General features: G+C 37.5%; 1 protein-coding gene across 1 annotated transcript; it reads left to right on the plus strand.

Annotated features, from left to right (window-relative positions):
* Window positions 1-112: 112 nt before the first annotated feature.
* LOC131771762 (ATP-binding cassette sub-family F member 2-like) lies at window positions 113-9,519 on the plus strand. The gene is made up of 11 exons (XM_059087622.2): window positions 113-515; window positions 1,804-2,002; window positions 2,547-2,801; window positions 3,302-3,404; window positions 4,239-4,334; window positions 5,155-5,274; window positions 5,830-5,919; window positions 6,180-6,353; window positions 6,516-6,644; window positions 7,754-7,957; window positions 8,348-9,519. Exons 1-11 carry the CDS (start codon window positions 203-205, stop codon window positions 8,450-8,452), a joined length of 1,788 nt encoding a protein of 595 aa, XP_058943605.1. The 5' UTR covers window positions 113-202; the 3' UTR covers window positions 8,453-9,519.
* The last annotated feature ends 2,832 nt before the right edge of the window (window positions 9,520-12,351 follow it).

Raw genomic sequence — 12,351 nt, forward strand, 5'->3', positions numbered from 1 at the left:
AAGCAAGTAGTCATGGAAACATGGCGGCAGAAGAAGGATCAAACCCAGACTTTTTCGTCCAGAGAACTTTGAGAGGAGCTGGAAACAATATTACAATGCACATGTTGTCTCCTATGGCGCAATCGTGAAGAATTTTTGTTTGCACTCGTGTGAACTAATAACTGAATTTTCCTTCAATAATCCTTAATCGAAACACACAAATATGCCTTCCGAAGCGGCGAAGAAACGTCAAGCAAAGAAAAAAGCTGCTGCTCAGTCTAGAGGAAAGCCAAAACCGGCCGTCCAAGCGACAGAAAATGGTGTTGAAAGTTCGAACGGAACTGAAAATGGCGCTGGTGTGAAGTTGGATTTATCGAACCGCTCATGTACCGGCGTTTTGGCATCTCACGAACAGTCGCGGGATGTGAAGATTGAAAATTTCTCAATTACTTTCCATGGTGTTGAACTTTTAACTGATACAAAACTTGAATTGAATTGTGGCCGAAGATACGGTTTATTGGGATTAAATGGATGCGGTAGGTTCTTCATGTTCCTTTGAAAATATATATATATATTGGTTCCTTTAGTTTTACTAAGTTTAAAGTATTCTTTCTGAATAGAATCACTCATTTCAAAGAAATACCAATTGATTTGAATAACTCTTTTCGTTGCGGTGAAATAAAACATAAGGAACAGACCCATATATAACAATTTTTCAGTGAATTGATCGAGACGAATGTTTCAAAATCGGAACGGAAGTATTCAAGAAGATATCAATTCCTTACTAGGATATTACGTAGAAACTCAAGTCATTGACAGAAAAATCTACCCTTTTTAAATGCTTTTTTCTAATGATATTTGGAAACAATTTTGGTATCAAGAAATACTTTGAATTGGAGAGATTGATGAAACAACACTCTTCCAGTATGAGGTAAAATCATAGCTTTCCGACAGAGAAAAAAAAAATTAGCGGGATATTTTTTTTTTCATCGAGTCATATGGCCAACAATAATGTGTGATTACCATCATTTTTACCTCATTTGCACTAAAGTTATGGACTGTTAAACTTTTATTATGAAGTGGAATACAAATGTTTACAATTTACTTGAGTATACATGTTTTCTTGTTAGAATCAGTCAACTCGTGGTCATTCCTAATACTAAAAAAAATTATCGTTTGTTGAGCAAGGAGTATGAACTATGAAACAACTTTCCATTCCAACATGATTTCTTGGGTTACTTAATGCCAGATAGTAACAGTAGATCAAGAAAGGACATTCTGGACTGATGAATATTTTATGTGCAAAATTAATCACCAGATACACTTGTGAAGATCAGTAATGTGATGGTTATAAAAATTCTTTAGTAAAAATGTAGCCTATAAGGTGCCTTTCTTTTTCTTTAGAAATTTTATGTTTTGAAATTGATCATGTAAAAGAAAAACCATGCTTGAATGTCTGTTTTATTTTCATGTGACTCAAAAACTCTGCACATTTTAAAGTTATGTTTGGCTATAAAGAAACTTACGGAATTTACTTGTATATGTGTAATTAACCCTTTAAATCTTAAGAATGATGAGGATCTAATTTCTCCTTTAAGTTACACTCTTAAGTCATTCATTTACATCATGAGAATAAAGGAAATGACTAACAAGCTATGAAGCTTCAATCATTAAACCAATTCTCTTTCTCAGTACTAAGGGCAGTAAATGTACAGTATAAAGAGGAGTGTGTAGAGTATAGACACTCATGTTATGGTGTTAAGGGCTAAATGAACATACTTCATTGGTTAGATAATTATTATAAAATTTTGGTATTTTGAACAGGTAAATCCACTATGTTGGAGACAATAGGAAGTAGAGACATTCCAATTCCTCAGCATATTGACATATTTCATCTTAAGAATGAGATGGAAGCCTCTGACAAGACAGCTCTTGAGTGTGTCATGGAGGTTGATGAGGAGAGGATGAGACTTGAGGCTGAGGCTGCAGAACTCACCAAACTTGGAGATGAGGGTAGTGACAGGTATGGTTTTGTTGCTAAATCTAATTGCTTCGTAAGATGCCTTCCTAATGACCCAATTAAGATATACCCATGTTCTAAGATTGAAAGGCCAAATGTGAAACCTTTGTTTGTTGGGGTCTGTGTTGTTTTCACAGAAAAGAGATTTTGCATCATATACTCTCAGCGCACTTTTACATTGCGATCTCCCTTGTTATGGAACATAATGCCAGTCAAGTTACATTTAAAGGTACACTATATACAAATGAATGACACTGACATATATGCCTCATCTATACGCATACATTTATGTACACTACAGGGTTTTCTTTAAGGTTTTAAATAGCCAAGATCTGGGATTCAATACCTGTTGAAGATATTTTTTTTTGTACCATGCTGGTGACAAGGCAATTCATCATCTTCATTTAAAAATTGATTTGCTGGTATGTAAAAATGCAGTATAAATTGTGCAACACCATAGGTGCTTGAAATTATGTATGGTCTCCACAGAACATTATTTTGCTTTGAATAAGTAAGAGAAATAAGCCAGAAATATTCTTTCATCTAGATTAATGGATGTCTTTGAACGACTTGAAGACCTTGATGCCGACAAGGCAGAAACTAGAGCTGCTGAAATTCTTAGTGGGTTAGGATTTACACCTTCCATGCAGCTGAAAAAGACAAAAGATTTCTCTGGAGGCTGGAGGATGAGAATCGCTTTGGCACGAGCTCTGTTTGTAAAGCCAACTCTTCTTTTGTTGGATGAGCCTACAAACCACCTGGATTTAGATGCATGTGTATGGCTGGAAGAAGAGCTGAAGAGGTGAGTTTTATGGCTCTTCCAGCAGTTTGTTCAAGTCATTGGCTTGCTGGGATATTTTCCTTCTCTCTGGTTAACAAATAGATTTTATGTTGCTTTGGGTCTGTGCTACAACAGATCACAGAAGAAGTCAATATGACTTGTGGTAAGAACATCAATGACACACTTGGTTACACTTCATATGCCACTTTCTTGTTCTTACCCTATTTTAATGTCATCTTTGATCTATTACTGAACAGACGCATGGCAACACAGGGTCTATATGTATTTGTTAAATACACATTAACAAGAAAGTCCTCTGTTTCCAGATGATTTTACACATACATGAGAAAAACCCCAATTCCTTTTTTAAAATATGATTTATTAAGTTTCTTAAAGATAAAACATCAACTTAAAAAAAGGCAGTCAAATGAAATAGTTTTAATTAAGCTTAATGGAGAACATTTAGCACAGAATAACCAGTATGTGTATGGTGATCCCTTTTCTTGCTGGATTCCCTGCAGCTACAAGAGGATATTGGTGATGATATCACATTCACAGGACTTCCTCAATGGGGTGTGCACTAACATTATCCACATGCATAAAGGAAAACTTGTGTATTATGGGGTAAGAATGATCCTACATTGTAGATTATAACAGCACCTTCATTAGAGTGTATGGAGGGCAGAATGGCACAGTCTGTGAAACCTGTACAATTCTGCACAATTCTGCACAATTCTTAGAAATCTGTAAAGTCCCACACAATACTCGCGGATTATTTTCCTCATAGTAATTCTACAAAATAACATTTTGCTGTTTGTATCAGAGATCTCAGGAATTTTTTTCACCTTCTAGGCCTTTCCTCAATGAAAATAACTTAGTTACTTTCATCAAAAATCTAAAAGAGCTTTCTCTTAAATGAGTCTTGTACAGTCCTGAAGGCAAAAACTTGATTTGACTGAAAAGCACTCTGTCAGAAGGCATGACATTGATAACATTTTAGTGAAAACATTATTGTTCTGTATTTATTGCCTGTGAGGATTTCTTGTGACTTCATACAGATATTATGGCAAAAGAAGTAGATGTTGTTTTTATGTTGTAAACAAGGAGGCTAATTCCTGTCTTCATTTTCTTAGTGTGTGACCTTAACCCTCTAACCCCTAGGAGTGACCAACATCTAATTTCTCCTTTCAATATCACTACTGAATCACACATGGACGTCATGAGAATAAAGTAAATGATCACCAACTAAAGAAACTCTTGATTGTTAAACAAATTCTCCTTGTCAGCACCTTAGTAAATGTATAGAGAATAGTATGGAGAATTTTAATCCTGATGTTAGGTTGTAAAGAGTTAATATTCCTAATCAAACTTATTATGAATACAGTAACAATGTTAAGGGTAATGGCAGTATGAGACTTGCAGTTTCTGTCTTAGTTTTTTTTTTCTGTTCTTCCAAAGGGTAACTATGACTCTTACATGAAAACAAGAGCAGAACTGGAGGAAAACCAAATGAAACAGTACAGCAGAGAACAAGATCAAATAAAGCACATGAAGGTATTTACAGTATCAATGAAATACAACTTGTAAAAGTACACCAGCAACATTGATCTGTTTGTACAATGCAGTATCTGGCTGTGGAAGGATGATGACCTAAAAGGCCGAGTTTTAACAGCTCTCAGTTCTACTGGGATGCTGTGATGGACACAACGCCTGAAGCGATTTACTAAAACAGCTGACTTCCTAGCCAGATTCCAGTCAAGTAAGCAGAAATTGCACCTAGAAAATTGACATTGATTTTATCCAGGACTGTTCATTTTTTATTTTAACAATTTGACTGCAAAGAGTAAGTAGAATGCAATTTCTTTCTACAATATCACCCCTGAATCACACAATAAGGTCACAAGAATAAAGGAAATTGTCACAAACTCAAGAAGCTCTTGATTGTTAAACAAATTCTCCTTGTCAGCACCTTAGGAAATGTATAGAGAACAGTATGGAGAATATACATACTGATGTTAGGGTGCAGAGGGGTTGAGCAGTTTCTTAAAGATAGACTTTTGAGGCAAATGTTATGTTAATAGTCAGTTCACATTACTTATCTGGCTCAAAACTTTAGGTGGATTATCGTCAATGTAGCTTTAAACTAATAGAGTATTAATTAACTTTTAACAAAATTCATCTGCCTCTAGCTCCCCTATCAAACCCTGATACCCTCTCCAAAATGCATGGCTTGCTTGCCAGAAATGGTTCAAAAAATTCTTTCTTTCTTTTGTTAGTACTGCTTGTACAAGAATATGTGACTTGTCATTATAATGACCAGTAAACCATGCTAGTGACTGCTATAGTTCATTTGTTTTTCTTTTTATGATTGTAGGACTACATTGCCAGGTTTGGTCACGGAAGTGCTAAGCTTGCCAGACAGGCTCAAAGCAAAGAAAAGGTCCTTAGCAAAATGGTGGCAGGTGGCCTCACAGAAAAAGTTGTCAAAGACAAGGTAAAGAATTAGGCCTGCAGCATCATACAGTACTTTGCTCTTCATTTACCTTTGCACTCATATACAAGACACAAATTGAGATGAAATTGTTACGACAACAACAGTTAACTGTAGTTAGTACTGATTTACACTTTCCAAGTGAGTATTAGGTATTCATGACAAAATTGTTTTATAGGACCACTTCCAAATTTACTAGCTTTACACTTACTGTTAACCTCTAACTCCCAAGATTTCATTAGTAATTCTCCTTACTGTCTGCCAGAAAGTTTTTGTGACATTAGTTTGGAGAATTTGGTATTGGATCAACTTATAATCCCCTAATTGATATCTTTCTTTATTCTCATCACTTGTCTGCCTGATATTGTATTGATATTGTAAGGAGAAATTCTGTTTTATGAACGGGACTTGAAGGGTGAAACTGTTGTTGGACAATTTCAACCATAAAAGCTTGTGCCTTTGAGTGCTGAAGGAGCTGTAAGCTGCTGGGGGGAAGCAAAAATTGGAAAGGGTTAAGGTTTTTTACTCCACTGATTTTTTTATTCTCTCAACCAACAGGTCTTGACGTTTTATTTTCCTGACTGTGGAAAACTTGCCCCACCAGTTGTTCAAGTACAAACAATGAGCTTCAGCTATGGAGAAGATAAGGTGAACTACCATGCTATTAAAGTGTACTGCAGACATTGTAGCACTAGTGTATGTTGAAAGAGAAACTGAAATTGCTCCTAGAAAACATCACACTGTTATGATTGCATTTGCTTGATCCCACAATCACCCAATCAAAAGTCTTTACTAGTGCCTTTGTGGTGATGGTGAATTCCGCTGAGGTTGTCCAAACCTCGGTCACTATTACTGAGTCCATTTCATTCCTGCCATTTACAGATATATTTTTTTAATTTTATTTTCAGCCTGCCATTTACAAGAAGTTGGATTTTGGAATTGACTTAGAGTCCAGAATAGCTCTGGTGGGTCCCAATGGAGCTGGCAAGTCCACACTGCTGAAGCTACTTGATGGAACACTGACACCTACTGATGGGCTTATACGAAGGCATAATCACCTGAAGATTTGCCGCTATCATCAGGTTTGAAGAATTATGATTAATTACAACTGTGTCTTGATTTTAGCTGATGTCACATTCCTTATTAAGCCTATTGTGACAAAAAATGCTCATGTACTTCAAAAGAGGTTTGTGTTTGTTACTGTGTTGCATGATTAATTCTGAAGTTTTCCTTGTTCTTTGCAGCATCTTCAAGACATGTTAGAACTGGACATGTCAGCTCTTGCATTCATGATGAAATGCTTTCCTGAAATCAAAGAGGTGGAGGACATGCGGAAGTCAATAGGAAGATATGGACTGACAGGAAAACAACAGGTCGGTAAACACGATGTTTATATTGCCACCACCTTAAAGCTTCTTTGTATTACATACGAAACTTAAGATAAGAAACTTTATTGTAGTATCAAGTCTTAGACACCTAAACTCTTGAGAATACGAGTATAAAAATCATCAGATTAAAATTACTAGGAGAAAGCAATTTTTATATAAGCTGCATCGCGCACGTATTTTGATAGGTACTTTGTTATAATGTTTTAGAGACAGACGTAGGTCTGTTCACTGAAAGATTTCAGAAGTTCCAAATCAGTGACATACTCGGCTGTGCCTCGTGTGCGAAATATTTTTTTGCTCACTGCATTTTGACGTCATGTGTGATCTATGATACTGAACGGACAAATGGCAGAATGGAGTGTATTTATTAAAGTAGACGTTCTGACATTCACAATTTCACAATTTTTAATTAAGAGTGTTGAAAGCAGGAATATGTAAGACTGGAGGAGAAGCTTAACTAAAACATCCGCCTTACACTGTACACAACGATTGCTGAGCAATGTTCAAGCGAGCAACGAGCGAGGCTCTGAATCTGGTGGTCTTGATGAAAGCTCTGTCAGGTCATAGAACTGTGTTTTGGGGTTATTTGGTTTCACCAAATGAGTTAATAATTTGAACTGTTTACCATAGAGGGACCTAAAGCTGGCGTTTTGAGCGAGAGGCTACCTCTCGAGACGTCAGCTTTGTAGTCTCTTTACTATGGCAAATGTACGTTATCAACTCGAGCTCGCTGAGACGAAGGGCTCACCCTCAAAACGTCACCTCTAGAAAATCTTTACAGTGGTCAATCCAAATTTTAAATTCAGTTAAAACAAAATTGTCTTGTATTGCCCCTACGGAAGTTGGATCACAGTTTCTTCAAAGACTTACGCCCTTTATTCATGTCTTCAGTTCATGTGCAAGGCACTTCACTCTGTGTTTTGTTTTGGTGAGTGTCGAAACTTTAATGGGCGAATAGGAAGATTCACTCGGGTATTAGATGCTTTATTTGTCCCACGCTCGTGAAGAATGTGTAATTCTTTTTACCAATAATTTAAAAGCTTACCTGTTAAAAAAAATTTATTGATGAAATTTTATCTCCAATCAAAACACAGATTTGTCCCATGCGTAATTTATCTGATGGGCAGCGATGCCGAGTTGTGTTTGCTTGGCTGGCCTTCCAAGCTCCACATCTCCTGTTACTTGATGAACCCACTAATCACTTGGACATGGAAACCATCGACGCTTTGGCGGACGCTATCAACGACTTTGAAGGAGGAATGGTGCTTGTTAGTCACGATTTCCGACTCATAAATCAGGTTTGAATATAATCTTTTTTCGTGAAAGTCCAGAGTTATTCAGGATTTTATTGGTTTACTTCATTTCGCACTGTGACTCAACTGCGACTCGGCCATACGCGTTTTCCCGCGCTTCAAGTTATTTGTGATATATTTACTTTTTGTTCTGATTGGCCTCTGAGGTAACCTCGGTTTAGGTTTTATGACACTCAATCGAAAAGCGCAGTTATTAATGAAATTTACTTTGTGAAAGTGAAGAAGTTTTGGCATGGAGCTCGTGTTTTAGTAGGGAAAATATGTTAAGATTTTATCGCTGTGTCGAAGTAAAAAGTGTTGTAGCACAAAAGATTCTTAAGTAAGTAATCTTTGCAACTTTGTTGTAGTTTAAATGATAATTTCCTTTCTCTTTAGGTTGCAAAAGAAATTTGGATTTGTGAGAAACAGACAATAGCACCATGGAAAGGCGATATTCTGTCATATAAGGAAGAACTAAAAAGGAAAGTTGCTAAGAAGTAACTTTAAAAAGTAATAACGCTAAAGAATTAAATAGACGCTTCTAGGTCAATATTATCAAATGAAACAATCACAAACCTATGTTAGTTAGCACAGATTATTTGCGGGTTCGTGAATGGACCTTTATCTGAAGATTTGTACCTGACGTAAAGTTACATAGCTTCAGTACAGCCCTATGGAACTTATTTGCCTTGTTATTTACCTCCTGTAAGATACTTTGGTCATGTCGAAATGGGAATACCTCGTTAACATTTGATAGTCCATTGATGTCTGTGTATAGAGAATTGCTAGGTCTGTTCCAAAACAACCTTGATGGGAAATCAATGCCTGAGTTTTGTCTTATTGTGTTTACTGAAGTTACAACTAAAGCGATCGTTCCTTTATCGGAATTCTTACGGTTTTAACGTATGATTTTGTGTAACCAGTAGAGGTTGCTGATGCATTATTTGTATCTCGGGATCAGTGTGAACAACTGCGCACCTACCCCTCCCCTAACCCAACAACCGTCAATTGCAAACAATCTGGGGTTAATGATTTGTTAGGGGAGGGGTAGGTGCGCGTTGCTCAGACACTGACATCATCCGAATCTCGTTCAGAAGCATCAAATAATTAAGATAAATTTTAAATAAATAAGCTCTGAAAAGTTTTTTATTTAAGCAACGAAAAGATATCCTTCTTAACGTTTACAATGTATGAATTTTTGTAACCTGTAGTGGTTTCTAACGCACTGTTAGAATCTCGTTCACATGTTTCAAAACTAGCTCGGAAATGCAGCCTTAATCCATTGCTCACCGTCGTCAAATCTATTTGTGAAGTAAGGTATCTCAGGTTCAAAGGTTCAAAGAAAGAGCGCTGAATATGGCAGGAAACGATCCCGAAATACACTCAGCTCAGTTAGCAGATCTGGAGAAACAGATCTGCGGCGTGGTCGTACCATGAAGTCCTTACCGTATCGTTTCGGTAACATGTGACATCGCCCCCATGCACGGTCACCCCAAATTCCCTCGCCCTCGATGAAGTTCCGTCGCCCCGAAATTCAATTGCTTCCCCACCAGATATTGACCTAAGTTGAATAAAGATTTTAAAAGTATTTTGACATAAGTTTTTACAGGATTGCAGTTGAAAATTGGCCAAGTCTTCTGAATGAATATCTCGCACATTTTGAAGTCTGTCACTAGACATTTCAAGAGTGCGAGAGAGCAACGCCTGAGGATCAACAAAGATCGTGGATCAAGTTGGATATGGTTCATTTCATGATCAGTGTTCTGGTTCTCAGCGCGTGCGTCAGGGTATCTTTAAAAATATTTATTTAACAAATATATTCTACGTTGCAGTACGTCTGTTTGGTAATTTGATCACACAGGATACCTGAAACGCTGTTAATCCTTTAACTCACAGATCAAATGGGTAATTCTCCTTACTGTCAACCTCCTACGCCGGTAGAAGCTCTCAACGGTGGTCAATTTACATTATCAACTCAGTTGATACCCCTACCAACGCAACACCGCAGTTCTTTTCAGAAACTTCCACCCATTTCAAAAACCATTTTCATAACTCACCAAATTATAAATACGAAAAGTGACCAGCTTCAACTCTTTTTCCTTATTCAAAAAGGAAAAAAGAGAATGTTAAATTCGCTTTATTTTAACTCTCCTTGCTGAGAGTTAAGATTGAAAGGACCTAATACCAAAAAAAGCTGCAAACCATCCTTTACACAAGTATTAAACAGAGTGCATTGCGGACCATTTCAAGCAAACGTTTGTATGAAAAGCCTCACCGAGGAGACTGTTTCCCAGAATGATTATTTGGCATACGAGTTTGAAATCGACGCCGAACCAACTGGCTCTGACGTGACATATAAATATGATCACTTTTGTACCATCAAGTGTTTGTACAACAAAGAGAAAACTGGGATTCAGGCCAGTTTCCTGCCCCTGCATTTACAGACAGCTTCTGATGAAGGTAAAAGAAACGTGAACTGACGGAAGCTTTTTTCCAGAGAAACGGTTGGCATTGGGTTCCCTGTTGCCAATGTTAGTTTAGGTTTGGCTCAGCTTAAAGTGCGTATATCTATCAATGGATGTATGCTGTGGTAAGGATTAGAGTTAGCTTTAGGGCCTGGTGATCAGTTGCCCTAACTCGTCTGTAATTTCTCCTACAGCAGCCTTTTGCGGTCTTCGGCAGAAAAGGCTGGTTTACTCTGCTTCAATTCTACAGCTTTCTAGCATAAATCGAATAGTTTCTTAGAATAACTTCAACTCGCCCATTTCGACGTCAAGTGACTTTTCAAGTTTTGGCTTGGATATCCGCCGTTGTTCTGTGTGAAACAAGCAGTTAAAGAACAAGAGGTTTTTAGTCCATTTTACAGTTGCATGCTTGGTTGCCAAGCCTTTACACAGAAGTGAGGCTAAGGTTGACCTTGTTATGATACAAACCTTGCTGCTTTTCAAATGCCAATGACTTTGTTATTATGCTAACTAGATACTGGTCTCTATCACAACGAGGTCATCTTTAGCCTCTCTCCAAATCAAAGGCTTGGCAACTAGGTACACAGCTGTAAAATGGCCTATACGTTGGATAAAAATCCGTTTCAGACGTTAGAAAAGGTAGTTTGAGAAGGCGTCTATAATACAATAATATGCCCATATGAATAAAGAATTAAACGTTATAAAAGTTAAAATTTCAAAACTTAACGCGACTTTGCTGCTGAATCTCTTGGTGGTCTCTTTGATAGAAGACGTAACTAAGGTAGTAGGTCAGCGTAACGTTCTTTAACACCGTAATTTTTTTTTCAGCCACTGGCATGTTGCTTTTTACCTTCACAATGTATTATTCTACAAACGGCCTACCAGTTGACCAAAACACAGCCATTACCTTCAGGGAAAAGCTCTATGGACGGTTGACTGTGTCAGAGAGCGGTTTTCCCTCCAAGCAGTTTGACGTTCATTTTAAAGAGGTCAGGACGGACATTAACAGTCAGACCGGAGGCAACACTGCCGTCCTCGTCATCTCAAACGGGTAAAGGAATTGAATACTTTTTTCACTATTTGGCGATCAGTTGTAATGGTGATTGGACCGCGTGAATTCTAATTCGGTTTGTAATCATATGTATGTACTTACTGACTGAGTAGGAGAGCCGGACTGGGAAATATTAAGCTCTAGGTCAGGACATATCACTTCTTGCCATGAAAATCGGGATCAGCGCTTGAAGTAAGATAGGGCATTAGGCTCCTGAGATGAACTACAATTTTAAATTCAAATTGAAGATACCTCATGAGAGGTGTTTTTTTTTTGTACCTAGCTGTCAGGTAGGGGATGTGGTGAGAAACCCTGAATGTGCAAATAGTGAAACGGATGAATTCTATTTCGAGGCTTACCGATTTGCCAGTCAAGATTCTGGTCAGGATTAATTTTCACGTCACGGCTCAGGTTTGCGTAAAGTACCACAAGTACCTGTGAGCAGCAGTGCGCTCTATGTGCAGGTGATTCAAGGAGGAGACGTCAGACCATTGAGCATAGCGTGGCAGCGGAATACTATATAAGGACTGGTCCATTCATATTTGCAGACCTCAAAAATGACGAAAACAGTTTGTATATCTGTTAAGTTATTTTTTATAATCACTTCTTTTAACTGTATGCAAGCTAAGTTTCTAATAATCCGTTGCTCCCCATGAAATTTTGAGTCCATTAGAAATTTTATTGCCATAACATAAGATAGAACCAAAGCCCAAAGTTATCCCCCTTGAAACAATCTTTCAGTCATTTTTCATCACAGCTCGAGTTACAATCCAAATGCAGAGTTCTATTGTACTCCCCAGTGTAACCTTTCCAGTAAAACCAAGAAGAAAACTGATTTGATTTTCACCGTTTTCTGTGGTCCTGGCCTCAATCCTCCTCAGAAA

Source organism: Pocillopora verrucosa, chromosome 10, assembly GCF_036669915.1.
Source record: "Pocillopora verrucosa isolate sample1 chromosome 10, ASM3666991v2, whole genome shotgun sequence".
Classification (NCBI taxonomy): domain Eukaryota; kingdom Metazoa; phylum Cnidaria; class Anthozoa; order Scleractinia; family Pocilloporidae; genus Pocillopora; species Pocillopora verrucosa.

Bases quoted from the DNA above. Each gene is read 5' to 3' on its own strand.
- LOC131771762 (XM_059087622.2), top strand. From the start codon at position 203: ATGCCTTCCGAAGCGGCGAAGAAACGTCAAGCAAAGAAAAAAGCTGCT. The intron at 2,003-2,546 runs GTATGGTTTTGT...TCTTTCATCTAG, and splicing joins GGAGATGAGGGTAGTGACAG to ATTAATGGATGTCTTTGAAC. The intron at 6,354-6,515 runs GTTTGAAGAATT...TGTTCTTTGCAG, and splicing joins AGATTTGCCGCTATCATCAG to CATCTTCAAGACATGTTAGA.